Genomic DNA, 14,308 nt, shown 5'->3' with positions numbered 1-14,308 from the left:
GCCCTGGGGAAGGTGGTTATGAGCTGAATTGTTGAGCCATGGCAGTTCTTGTGATGTAGAGACAGGGAGTTCCCAATTTTGAATCAGCCGCAGTGAAGGAATTGTAATACATTTGCAAATCAGGATGGTGTGTGACTTGGAAGTGCATTTGCAGATGGTGGTATTCCCAAGAATCTGCTGCCTTTGTCCTTCAGGTGGCAAAGTTTGCCAATTTAAAAGGGTCTGTCAAAGGAGGCTGCAATGCATCTTGTAGATGTTACAGATTGCTGCCGTGGTGTGCTTGTGGTGAAGTGAGTGAAAGTTGAAGGTGGTGGATGGGATGTCAGTCAAGTGAGATGCTTTGTCTTGGATGTTGTCAAGCTTCTTGAGGACTGTTGAAACTACACAGCCAAATGAATGGTATTCTGTCACACTCTTGACTTGTGCCTTGCAGATGGTGGACAGGCTTTGGGAATATGGGAAGTGATCTCTTTTTATACCACAGAGTTTGTAGCCTCTGATCTGCTCTTGTAGCCTAAAGAGACTGTCTATTCTCAAGTGTCCAAGACCTTGCAACAACAATAACATATGTATATGTAACATACTTTGTTGAAACTGAATTATCTATAACTACAAACATATTAAGGGAAAATACTGTGGATGCTGGAGATCTGAAATAAAAAAACAAAGGCCTGGAAAAACTCAGTTGATCTGTCAGCATTGCTGGAGAAAGAGTTAATATTTTGAGTCCAATGATTCTTCTTTGATTCTCAGACCTGCTGAGTATCTCCAGCACTTTCTACATTTTAAATATATCTTATCACACTATTTGCTCAAGCTATTACTTGGTGAGAAGATTGATGAATATTTAAAAAGTTTTCAATTATTTTCCTTCCTCTCATGATATTTCTATCCCCATTTCTAGAACTTAATTGTATACTAACAGTTACAACTCAAATATTAATCTTAATTACACTTCCTTCCATCTAATGTCAAGAAGAAATCTATTCCACCCTCCTAGAATCTTTGTCTGTCACATTTATCTAATAATGCCTCCAGAGCTTCCAAAATGTCTTCCCATTTCCTCAAATAGTTGATTGGGTCTTTGGAGGTGTCTGTTCCATTACCTGCTCTCTCTGCTGAATATTTTCAGCATGTTTTAAAAGAATCTGATTTCTAATAATCACAACTATTTCCTTTTGCTCATTTTCTTCTCCTTTAATAGGAAGTTAATATTTTTATGACCATAAGTTATCTTTTTGCCATATTCCTTTCTTTGCGACAAATAATGCTGATTAACATTAATCTGCCCAGGCATTATTGAAGCCCGACAGATTCAAAGTCATGGGTGGTTGCTGTGGCTCATTTTGTAGTGTGCTCTTCTCTGAATTAAAAGCTCGTGAGTTCAAATCACATTTGTTCTGATTCATGCATCAACCCAAACGTGAGCAATGAAACCTCCGACAGATCCTCAACTATCACCCTCTCTCAGCTGATGATTAAACATTCCTCCACATTGAATATCAATTGCACATATATTTGGTTTTCTTCTCCTCATCCAACAAATCTTCAGGCCAAGTGGTGAGTCATTGCTGCTCTTTGGCAAATAATCTAGTGAACTGAACACCCTCCCATACGGAAATAGATTATACTATTCCAACAATGTGTGAACATTCCAATTTCCCAAACCAATCATTCTTTTGGAAAATTCATATCACATAAATTGATCATATTTAAATTTCAGAAGCAAGGAACTGGCACAAAAACCTCTTGTGCTAGGCAGTACATTTAGTGATTTTATTGCAAGATCACACATTCTTTTTAAATAGTTTGCAAAAACTTCTTAATTACTATGTAAATTTTCAATGTATCATATTTTTTAGTGATTGTGCATATATTTAACAATGCTAAGTTTTCTGTTCAGTAGCTGTGATAATATTTTATGCTTTGTACTGAAAAATATAACAATGCTCGAATACTGATTGCCCAACTTCCAAAGTTATCTACTTTTATCCAACTAAAAGTTCAAACTGTACATTATGTTGATGCACTGAGCTTCGATGCCTGTGTTATCTCACTGGATGTTTACAGTAGTAGCTTTAACAGTATAGTACTAATTATATTAAAGGTACAATAACAGATCAATCCTTGTAAATCATCTTTGTACTTTCCATTTTAATATAGATTTGGATTCTACTTGCTGCTGTGTTCACTATTGGTCAGAAAGGTAATTGGAAACTTCAATCAAATTATTGTCTGGATCTCTGAAGTAAACTGAAGTGATAGGACCCACAGCACCAGTTCGTTCAATAGGACCTTCTTCAATGTGAACACCACATGTCTGTTAACAAAATATCAAAAATCACTGGGAGTCATAATTATCTTCATAAAGCATTTTAAAACAATACCAAGCTTGGAAAATCATTATCTAATTTGCTCATTAAATAAATTTACATCTCACTTTCCTTAAACTTGAATTCAATTTGATAAATGACAAGCAGAAGTGAGAATAATGGAAACAGGCTTAATCTTGTAAAATTACAACTAGGGAAGTATATTAAAAAAGTTTCCAAAACAAAACTTAATGATGCTGGATTAAAATTACCCAGAATTCCTGCTTGTATTGGGTCTCTGAAATATTTCATTATCACATGATTTTCATAATGAGACGTTTCCACAGTGGCAGACCAGTAAAATGATGAATTTTACACTGGGTTATTCATAATGTTATTATGCAGAAAGCAGAACAATGTTTCAAATAAATTCGGAGTGCAATTTCATTTCTGATGCTTCGTTTCCTACAGCCAACCCTTCATTAAGAACTTTGTTAACAAGCATACAGACAGGTGTTAACAAACAAAAAAAAAGCTCTCATTCAAAACAGAGATTTGTTGTTTGCTTTGCAATTTTAGAATCCCCAGACAATACATTATAAAGACATTAAATGTATGAACTGTAGCTCTTGGTAAAGGGAAATATATAATACAGTAATTCAAAATTTTAAAGCATCTCCTAGACATTTTCAATGATCAAGTTCTCCTATGTAAAAACAGTTTGCTTTATTCACATTGAATATTGTTTGACTAACCTTAAGATGCTCAATTACTTTATTGACTGGTGTTTTTGTGATCAAACAGACATCTATGGATCCTGCTGTTGGCTTGTGTGCCTTGGGCTCAAATTCTTTCCCAACTTCGTGCAGATTGAATTTCTGATTCCCAAAGGAAAGTGCTTTGCGGTTGCCCTGTTTTAAGAGATCCACCATCATAAAAACATTTATTAGCAATATTGAAAACATTTTTTTCAGCAAAGGTGTCAATGGTTCAGTGAACTCGTTCAGAAGAAGAGTCGTTAGACTGGAAACAGTAATTCTGTTTCTCTCTCCACAGATGTTTCCAGAACAGTTGAGTTTCTCCAGCATTGTTTTTTAGTTTAGACTTCCAGCATCTACAGTGTTTTGCTAATTTGTGGGATACAAATCCTAGTCATATGCACTTTTGACATATCATTAGTCATTACAGATTGAGTATAGTCATCTCTGTGAAGCAGAAGTAATCATAGATGATCTTAAAACCGTGACCTATTGGCTATAATTCACAAATATATTCTTGTCGGCTGCACCAGGACACAACTGATTTCCTCTCACCTGGACATGTAAATATTCAACAGCATGGTCTTATACGCAACACTGCCTTTCCTGGCTGATTGCTCACATTATTAAAATTCCCGTCAGTTTCTGTTATTCCGCACACAAGGTTAATGACACTATGGCCAATGGATCCACAGCAGGGGTTATTGTTGTTGTGACTGTGGTACTACAAAGATGCAGCAAAATGAAGGATGAGCAATTTCACAAGCAAACCTAGTACTGGTAGCAACCTGCAACAGTTGCCAAAAGCCTTCTGCAGCACAATTTTCTATAGCATTTTTCCATAGCGCCTTGTAAGGCCTGCCTTACAAGGATAATTACTGGGACACTTCCAATTCAGGAAGTCATTAATTATAGGTCATTCTGCTATAACACAGCAGTTGCATTCCTCCGCAACCAGGCAGTGTGGAAAAACGCGCTATGGAAAAATGCTATAGAAAATTGTGCTGCAGAAGATCACTATAGAAAATCGCTACATTAATTCATTAGAAAGTTTGTGTTTTCCAAACAGCATTCACAATTCGTTGATTGTGTTGACAAAACACGCATTACACCTAAACGACCTGTACACAACTTTCTTACTGTGGCAAACTCAAGATGCAATGCAGTTTACTCTTCCACTGGAATCACTGTGAAGCAGACAATAAGCTTCGGAAGATGAGGTTTCTAATATTTGGATTGGTCTGGAAGAGGAAGGCTTTGCTGTACTCTCCACACAGAATGAATCACATGATCCTGGGATGTTGGTTTTCTGCACAACTGGAGCTGGCAAAGACGGTCGCAATGGATACTAAAGAAGTTGTAGCACAATTATGAGGAGGAAGATGAGGACAAGAACCATGATTTTTAGTATGATGGAACAATGCAAACATATGGCAATCATCCCATAATGCTGGGTGAGGAAAGTTACTTTGCCAGTTTTTTCAAAGGCAGGTGAACTTTTGATTGTTCCATTTTAATTACAACTTACAGAGCATGATTTTAGTTTTAATCACTTGTGGGATGTGGCCATCTCTGGCTGGCCAGCATTGATTGCCCTTCCCCAGTTACCCTTGAGAAGATGATGGTGAACTGCCTTCGTGAACCACTGCTGTCCAGGTGGTGTAGGTTGACCCATAATGCCATTAGGGAAGGAATTCAAGGATTTTGACCCAGAGACAGTGAAGGAATGGTGATATATTTCCAAGTCAGGATGGTGAGTGGCTTGGAGGGGATTTTTGCTATTGAGCGTTGGTGATAGGTTGACAGAATATTTGTGGATATAGTGGTAATCAAACATGCTGCTTTGTCCTGGAAGGTATCAAGATTCTTGGATGTTGTTGGAGTGACACTCATCTGGACAAGTTGGGGGTATTCCATGCTCCTGAATTATGCCTTGTAGATGGTAGACAGACTTTGGGGAGTCAGGCGGAGAGTTACTTTCTGCACATTCCTACCTGCTCTTGTAGCCACTGTATTTATATAGCTAGTCCAGTTCAGTTTGGTCAATGGTAATCCTGAGGATGTTGACAGTGATGGATTCAGTGATTGCAATGCTATTGAATGTTAAGGGGTGGTGATAAAATGTCTCTTGTTGAAGATGGTCATTGCCTGACATTTCTGTGATGTGAATATTACTCAACACGTATCATTTCAAGCCTGGATATTGTCCAGGTCTTGCTTCATTTGGGCATGGACTGCTTCAGTATTTGAGGATTTGTGAATGGTGGTGGATACTGTGAAGTCATCAGTGAACATCCCCACCTCTGACCTTATGATGGAGGGAAGGTTATTGATGAGACAGCTGAAGATGGTTGGGCTGAGGACACTACTCTGAGGAACTCCTGCAAAGATGTCCCCGAACTGAAATGACTGACCTCCAAAAACAACAGCTATCTTCCTATTTACAGGTATGACTCTAACCAGAAGTAAGTGCTCCCCTAATTTCCACTGACTCCAGTTTTGCCTGGGATCTTTAATGCCACACCTGGTCAAAGGCAGCCTTATTGTCAGGGACTGCCACTCTCATCTCACCTCTGGAATTCCGTTTCTTTGTCCATGTTTGAACAAATGCTGTAATGAGATCAGGAGCTGAGTGGTCCTGGTGGAACCCAGACTGGGCATCATGAACAGGTTATTGCTGAGCAAAAGCTGCTTGATAGCACTGTTAATGACACCTTCCATCACTTTACTGATGATTGAAGGTAGATTGATGGGACAGTAATTGGTTGAATTGGATTTGTCCTGCCTACAGGACTAGCTGGGCAATTTTCCACCTTGCTGGATAGATGTCACTGTTGTAGATGTACTGAAACAGATTAGCTAGGAGTGTAGCAGGTTCCTGAGCACAAATCTTCAGTATTACTGCCGGAATATTGTCAGAGGCCATAGCTTTTTCAGTACCCAAAATCTCCAATTGTTTCTTCATTTTGAGCGGAGTGAACCAGATTGGCAGAAGGCTAGCACCTGCGATGTTGGGGACCACTGGAGGAGGCTGAGATGAATCAATCACTCAGCATTTCTAGCTGCAGATTATTGTGATTGCTTTATCCTTATATTTTACACCAATGTGATAGACCCCCCTATCATTGATGGTGTGGAATCTCTTCCACTAAATTGTTTAACTGTCCACCATCATTCACAATTGTATGTGGCAAACACGAGGAGTAGGACTTTGAACTATTTTCTTCATTGTCTGCCATTTTTTCTGAACTGTCCTTTGTGCTCAATCCTTTGGCAGTCTCTTCCAGCCAACCCTATCCTTATTCCTCTATATATCATTATTTCAGTTTAGTACAGTCATTTCTGTCACTAGGTTGTCACGCTCAAACTGAATGCTAAATCCTGTCATTTTACAACCATTGTTTCTTCGGGTATTTTAATCTGAGATAATTTATTAAACCTGCCTCATTATACATGAAGAGATCAAGAATAGCCTGATCCCTGGTTGAATCCACAACCCAATTCTAGGAAACTGTCTCAAATACATTGATTTTTCTGCATGATTATCTCAATCTACATGAAGATTAAAGTCACGGATGATTGCCTTTTTTATATGCTCTCATTATCTCATGAACTATTCTCTGTCCTACTGCACAGCTACTGTTGGGGAAATGGAGACCAACAGACTACTTCCACTGGTGTCTTTTTTTAAAACTCTATCCAAATGAATTCTACATTCGTAGACCCATGATTTCTTGATAATGTAGTTATTCCATCTTGTATTAACAAATACAATACATTTTCAAAGGACTGAGTGAACACTGTTGGAAAAATCTCCCTTAAATATGGAAAAAGTTTTCAATTCTGGATGTATTTGAATTTTTGAACTGATTTAAATGTGAGTTTAGCATTTGCGAAAGGACGTAAACCACCTCAATATGAAGCAGACATATGCAATTATTTCCTTTTGTGACCAAGACATAGAATATAAGATCACAGAGGATGTGCTAGAACTGAATGAATCATTAGGAGAATGTGAGGACTGCAGATGCTGGAGATCAGGTGTGAGAGTGTGGTGCTGGAAAAGCACAGCAGGAGAGGCAGCATCCAAGAAGCAGCAATGAGGCTCATTCCTGTTGAAGGGCTTATGCCCAAAATGTCAATTGTCCTACTCCTTGGATGTTGCTTGACCTGCTGTGCTTTTCCAGCACCACACTCTCAACTCTGAATGAATTATTAGTTAGGCCAGAGCTTGAACTGTGTGCAGGTCACCTCATTATAGGAAGGATGTCTTTGCACTTGAGAAGGAACAGAGGACATTTAGAAGGTTTTTGTCAGGACTGAAACACTGTAGCTATGCAGAAAGATTATATAGACTGCATTTCTTTGCCTTGGAAAAGAGGAGGCTGAGGACAGATTTGATTTCAATGTATAAGGTTGACCTGGACACAATGGAGGGGAGGGCTTAGTTACTTTAGTAAATCCATCAGTAACTAGAGGTCTAAATTTAAACTAATTAGTCAAAACATTAGAGCAGGGAGGAGCAAAAAATAATGTGTCACACAGACAGTGATAGAGGTTTGGAATTCAGTCCCTAAGAGGGTAATGGGGTAGAAACCCTTGGCTCATTTAAGAGATGTCTCAAAACGTACCTCAAATGCTGTAGTATATAGGGCTGTACATCAAATTCTGAAAAGTTTGACGACACTGAGTGTCTTATTTTACAGCCAGTGCAGACAAAATCAGTCAAATGGCCTTTTTCTATGCCTTAAACCTTCAATAATTGTATAAATATAGCTTTACCTTAAAAGTGGTAACTTCCATGCCTAAAGTTTGGGAGTAGAATGCTACAGTATCTTCAATGCTTTTCACAGTCAGAACAAGGTGATCCAATCCTGCGATCTGGATTGGCGAGGAAGTATTCTTCAATCTGAACTGAATCAAACTCTACACAGGACATGAACATTGAAAAGAAATGTAGAAAATTATAGTAAAGCATCACTTCAGTATGCCATTTCCCATATTAAGTACAGAGAATATGTACAGTCACGACAATCAATTAGTATAAATACCTTTGCAACAATGTACTCTAAAGAATTATTCTACTTTCAGAATTCCTGTGCCCAAGCTTGTTAAGGGAGACAGTAGCTATGAAGCAGGGAACCAAGTTTTGAATCCCAGTGTGAATTTTGCAAGTTCATTATAGACCTCACTATCTGACAATGAAACAACGCTAAAACAATGAAACATCATCTAATTAAACGCTTTCCTGAAAACGTGCACTAACAACTGCAGATGGATTTCTGCTCCTAGTGAAGAAAAAAACTATTCTATATTGTACAATTTATGTCAAAGGAATTTTTAAAGATGAGACAACTTTCTTGTCATTGGAAAACGTTTCTCTTTATTTACTCCATCAAAACTCTTCATGTGATTCAGACGTCTATTCTTCAAACTCTTCCAATCATTCTCCCTTTCAAATCTCTGCTATCTGTTAAATCACCTCTGCACCTTCTTTAAGTCCTTGACAGCTTTCCTATTACTGTAATATGACACCTATAATTGCCCAATCCTCTAGCTAGTGAGTTATAAAGAATTAACGTTGCTTCTTTGTTTCTATAACTAGAATGTGTGCTGCCCAGACTCCCTCCCAACCCACTTCCAAACTTGGCATTAGACTTGGATAGCCACTGACGGACACTCAATCTAGGGTCAGATTATTCTGCTGCCGACACTGCGTTGTTCCGGAGACGAACATCAGTTGTGAAGAGCTCGGGAAAAGCACACGGACAAGAATATAATTCCTTTATGCCCCATGATTTGTTTAGTATAAAGGTGAAATGAATTTACCTGCCGGTAAACACCACGACAACGGTAGCCTGTAAAAAGCAAACTCTTTAAAAGCGCCATGTTGCTTAAAGTACTGGAACTTGCAGCTACTTCCTGAAGTGGAACTGACTACACTTCCTCTCAAGTGTAGTCTGCTTTGGGCAGTGCGAAGTACAGAGGTGCACCTTTCATTTCGCCACCTTCGTGCTGAACAGAGCAGTCAAGGAAAACATTTCAGTTACTGGTGTGAATGAGACTTTCACAAATCTCTTTGTTTCGTCAATTATAACAGTAAGCCTTACTCCTTCACAAACCCCTTTGTTCCATCAGTCGTACCGGACCCACACAATTAGAGCACTTTAAATAAACGAAATTAAGGGAAGCTCAGAATTAGCCTAAACAAAACAAATTCTATTTTTGGTCTTTGATAGCCTGACGTAAATGACTGGATCATATAAACCTTTATAAGGTCACCCCTCAGCCTCGACTCACCGGGAGGGGGGGAGGGGATGTCCCAGCCTTATAACTCAAATATTCCAGTTCTGGATAACATGTTTATAAGCCATTTCTTTGCACCTTTTCCAGGTTAATAACATCCTTTCTATAGCAGGGTGACTAGAATTTGCATGTACTACTCCAAATGTGGCCTTAGCAATATCCTGCACAGTTGTTAACATGATGTCCCAACTCCTGTACTGAATGCACTGGCCAGTGATGGCAGCATGCCATATGCCTTATCCCTCATGCTTGGTGATGCCACTTTCAAAGAACAATGTGCCTGCATCCCAACGCTCTCTGTTTGACAACACTCTCCAGGACCTAACATTAACTGTGTAATTCCTGTCCTGGCTTGTCTTACCAAAATGTAACACCTCACATTTGTCTGAATTAAACTCCATTTGCCTTCCTTGGCCCACTGACCTAGTCGATCAAAATCCTATTGTACTTGAAGATAACCTTCTTCACTGTCCACTGTACCATCAATTTTGGTGTCATCAGCAAACTTACTAACCATGCCTCCTACATTTTCATCCAATTTGTTTATACAACTGAAAAACAACAGTGAACCCTGCACCAATCCTTGCAGGAGACAGCTGGTCACAGCCTTCCAGTCAGAACAACTATCCTATACCACCACCTTACAGGCAAGCCATTTTGTATCCAATTGGCTGGCTCTTCCTGGATCCCATGTGATTTAACCTTACCAGCCAGGCTACCATTTGGTACTTTGTCAAAGACTTTGCTAAAATCCACGTAGACAATTTTATCGCTCAGCCTGCATCTATCTTCCTGATCACCTCTTCAAAATATTCAATCACATTTGTGATACACACACAAAAAGCCATGCTGATCATCCCAAATCAGTCGTTGCCTTTCCAAATGCATGTAGATTCTTGTCTCAGAATCTCCTCCATCAAAGTGGGCGGCAGGGTGGCACAGTGGTTAGCACTGCTGCCTCACAGCGCCAGAGACCCGGGTTCAATTCCCGCCTCAGGCGACTGACTGTGTGGAGTTTGCACGTTCTCCCCGTGTCTGCGTGGGTTTCCTCCGGGTGCTCCGGTTTCCTCCCACAGTCCAAAGATGTGCAGGTCAGGTGAATTGGCCATGCTAAATTGCCCATAGTGTTAGGTAAGGGGTAAATGTCGGGGTATGGGTGGGTTGCGCTTCGGCGGGGCGGTGTGGACTTGTTGGGCCGAAGGGCCTGTTTCCACACTGTAAGTAATCTAAAAAAAAAATTACCTGCTACTGACGTCAGGCTGTCTGTCTGTAGTTCCTTGACTTTTCCTTGCAGCCTTTCCTGAATAAAGGCACAACATTAGCCACTCTCCAGTTTTCCGGCACCTTACCTGCAGCTGTCAATGATACAGTCTCTGCTAGGAGCCCAGCAATTTCTTCCCTGTCTTTCCACAAGACCTAAACTTGATCACGTCTTTGTATTTATCTATCTATATGGATTTTAAGACCATAAACCTCTTATTCTGTAATGTAGACTCTTTTCAAGATATCACTATTTACTTCCCTGAGTTCCCTAGCTTCCATCTCTTTCTCCATGGTAAATACTGACAAGAAATATTTGTTTCAGATCTCACCCATCTTCTGTGGTTCCACACATGGATGATCTCATTGATCTTTAGGGGACCCATTTCTCTCTGTAGTTACTGTTTTAGCCTTAATATACTTGTGGAATCTCTGGATTCTCCTTGACATTGTCTGCCAAAGCTATCTCATGTCCCCTTTTTGCCTTCCAGATTTCCCTCTTATATGTACAACGATGTCCCCTCTACACTCAAGGAATTTACTTGAACCCAGCTGCTTACCCATGATGAATGCTTCTTTCTTTTTCTTGACCAGAGCCTCAGTATCTCTAGTCACCCAGTGTTCCCTACTCCTGCCAGCCTTATCCTTTACATTAACAGGAACATACTGACCCTGAACTCTTGTTGTCTCACTGCTGAAAACCTCCCACTTGCCAGACATCCCTTCACCTGAGAACAGCCTCCCCCAATCAACTTTTGAAAGTTCCTGTCTAATACAATCAAAATTGGTTTTGCTCCAGTTTAGAACTTTAACTTGTGGACAAGGCCTATTCTTTTCCATAACTACTTTAAAACTAATAGAATTATGGCCACTGATCTCAAAGTGCTCACCCATTAACACCTTACTCACTTGTCCCACCTTATTTCTTAAGAGATTGTCTAGTTTTGCCTCTTCTCTCTTCGGGCCATTTAATTTTGATTGATTTTTTTTTCCTGAACACTCTTAGCAAATTCCTCCCCATCCAATGCCTTAGCACTATGGCAGTCCTAGTCTATGTTTGGAAAGTTAAAATCCTCTACTGTTACAACCCTATTATTCTTACATCTCTCCCTATATATTTGTTCCTCGCTGTGGAATTAGTTTTATAAAAAATATTTTGTTAAGTTTTGAAAACTATATGGTCTCATAACTGGTGACTTTTGCTTGTATAGTAGCCTAATTTAATGGTTTCGAGTCCCATTCCAGAAATTTAGAGCAAATTTTCACTGGCAAACTGGGTTTGTGTGCAGGTTTGGAGTTAATTCCACAAATCTCACTAACATACTAGGATGGACTGAGAAATCCAATATGATCTTTGTTATGCTTTTCTTCACACTGTGCTTTTGTATGTACATGGTAAGTGATCAAAATGCATCAACCAAACATAATGGATTGGTTTGACAGAGAAAGGTGCTATTTCATTCATTCAGGATCAGAGACGTTGGCAGCATATTATACAATTGGTGAACCTCCAATCATCTGGGTTGGTAGTTTCCTCAGAATAAAAATGCGACTATGTTTTAATCACGTAACACTTGATGTATTGCTTGAATGAATGTTTAATGCTGCAACATTCAGCTATTTGTACTTTGCAGATAATTCACAGGCTGACCCATTTATCTATTTTTCTTTAAAACTTTTAACTTTTGGGGCTCAACCTTATGATTTCAACAAATGTATGTGTATAGTGTTCCTAATTCTGCTTCTATTTAGTAAGTAATATTCTTACTCTCTGTTAACTGAAGAAAACTTGGATAAATAGACACCTTTTAAGATATTAGTTTGTTTGGGTCTAGAAGAAAGGCATCCAGAAGAGAGGATCTGTTTTGAAACATCAATCTCTCTCTGGAATAGATGATGAAGGGCTTTTGCCTGAAACGTCGATTTCGCTGCTCATTGGATGCTGCCTGAACTGCTGTGCTCTTCCAGCACCACTAATCCAGTATTTGGTTTTCAGCATCTGCAGTCATTGTTTTTACCTTGTAGTTAATTATGGTTGACATTATTTAGAAAAATAATGATGTTGAAATAAATATCCATGGGTTAAATTTTGTTGCATGTATTGAAAACAGTGACAGATATTAAATATTAATCTCATTCTGGGGATATTGTTCTGAATTATTGTGGAATTTTCCAATCAATGCAATATGCCAATGTTTTGAGTACTTAACAGAATCAGTTTTTTTACATATGTGCATTAGCAGCACCAGAAAGCTTCCACTGGTTCCTCCTTTATTAGCAGTACCAGATTCTGAATGTAAGTCATGTTAAATGTGAGCACTGTGAGCAAGGGGATCTTGTGAATCCCCTCTGTTCACAAGATTCAGAGATCAAAAGAAAATTGGAAACTTTACAGATTTAAGAGAGAAACTTAGAGGAAAGTATGTAAACTTTCTACACTGTGATATGGAAGTATTATCTTGAGAAAGCTCTCTCAAGATAATACTTCCATATCACAGCATAGTACTTCTGGAATCTTAGCAGAAATGGAATTGGTCCACAGGAAGGCAATGTTGTTTCAGCTACAGGTGCAGGGTTAAATATTCCAAGATAAAAAGCATGTCAAAAATCTAACATGATATTTCTCACTTCCACCATTTACTGAGGTGAGTTGAGATAGAGTAGGAAATCCCCAAAGTAATGCTGTCTCTGTAATGTGAATATATTTAGACATAATTACTTCTGACATTAACTCAATACCCTGACATTAATTTCGCAGCTTGTAGATTTCTCAACGTGTGAAACTTACCAGAGTGAACCAAACAAGAGCACAATGAGGAACAAGAGATCAATAAAATTAACAATCTGGAAAGCTTTTCAAAGATTAAACTGCACAACTATTTCCCTGCCTCAGTGAAAGGCAGCTCCTCAGAGCAATTGTTCAGAGCAAAACTTCATTGCTTTGAGAAAAATTCCAAAATATTGGAAGTTATTGCTGTCCTGATATTTTACAAACTACAATCCAACCTTCCCTGTTCTCAGTTTTCACAGCAGCATGGGAGCAGCTTCTGCATCTCCATCTTGGACGTCAGATGAGGACACAAGCAGCAGCAACACCAACATTAATCAGAGCAACAGGATTAAAACCAACAACTGCTCAGCTCCCTTCTATTTAGCCTCATGCTACTCGAGGGGCACAAATCTCAAGGTCACAGGAGTGACCTTGGTTTTCTAATTTGTCTAGTTTCCTAATTTCTATTTACCCCTTTCTTGAAATTAATTTATTCATTTCTAACCAACTGAGACCGTTCTGTAAATAAATGTTGGAAAATCTATCTCCACTATCACTGCTGTGACCTCTTTTTGAACCCTAAGATGTACTAACAATATTTCATGAAAAATTTCAAGAAAAAAGTGCTTCCACTTGACTTACTCCAACTGTTTCCTACAATAGATGAGCGTCTGTAAATTGCTCTCAAGTAGTTATGCCATTACCCCACAGAGCTTTCTTGGGAGTGAGGGGTTGGAATAGCAATGGGTGTAATATCAGCATATTATAATTTCCCTTATCAAGTTATATTGTTGTACAAAACATATTTAAATTGTCCTATTCCATAGAATTCCATATTTAAGTGAATGCAAAGCTTTGTAGTGCAAGAATTACAGAACCAGAATATTATTGTCATGCAAGCA

The 14,308-nt window shown here is 38.9% G+C and overlaps 1 protein-coding gene across 1 annotated transcript; it reads right to left on the bottom strand.

The window, feature by feature from the left end:
- Positions 1-1,762: 1,762 nt before the first annotated feature.
- glod5 (glyoxalase domain containing 5) lies at positions 1,763-9,032 on the bottom strand. The gene is made up of 4 exons (XM_072595057.1): positions 8,900-9,032; positions 7,853-7,996; positions 3,068-3,223; positions 1,763-2,320 (listed from the first exon to the last, which is right to left on the bottom strand). Exons 1-4 carry the CDS (start codon positions 8,957-8,959, stop codon positions 2,192-2,194), a joined length of 489 nt encoding a protein of 162 aa, XP_072451158.1. The 5' UTR covers positions 8,960-9,032; the 3' UTR covers positions 1,763-2,191.
- Between the last annotated feature and the right edge of the window lie 5,276 nt (positions 9,033-14,308).

This window comes from Chiloscyllium punctatum, chromosome 25 (assembly GCF_047496795.1).
Source record: "Chiloscyllium punctatum isolate Juve2018m chromosome 25, sChiPun1.3, whole genome shotgun sequence".
Taxonomy (NCBI): Eukaryota; Metazoa; Chordata; class Chondrichthyes; order Orectolobiformes; family Hemiscylliidae; genus Chiloscyllium; species Chiloscyllium punctatum.
The sequence above is the reverse complement of the archived record's forward strand: the minus strand, read 5'-3'. Positions and strand labels throughout refer to the sequence as shown.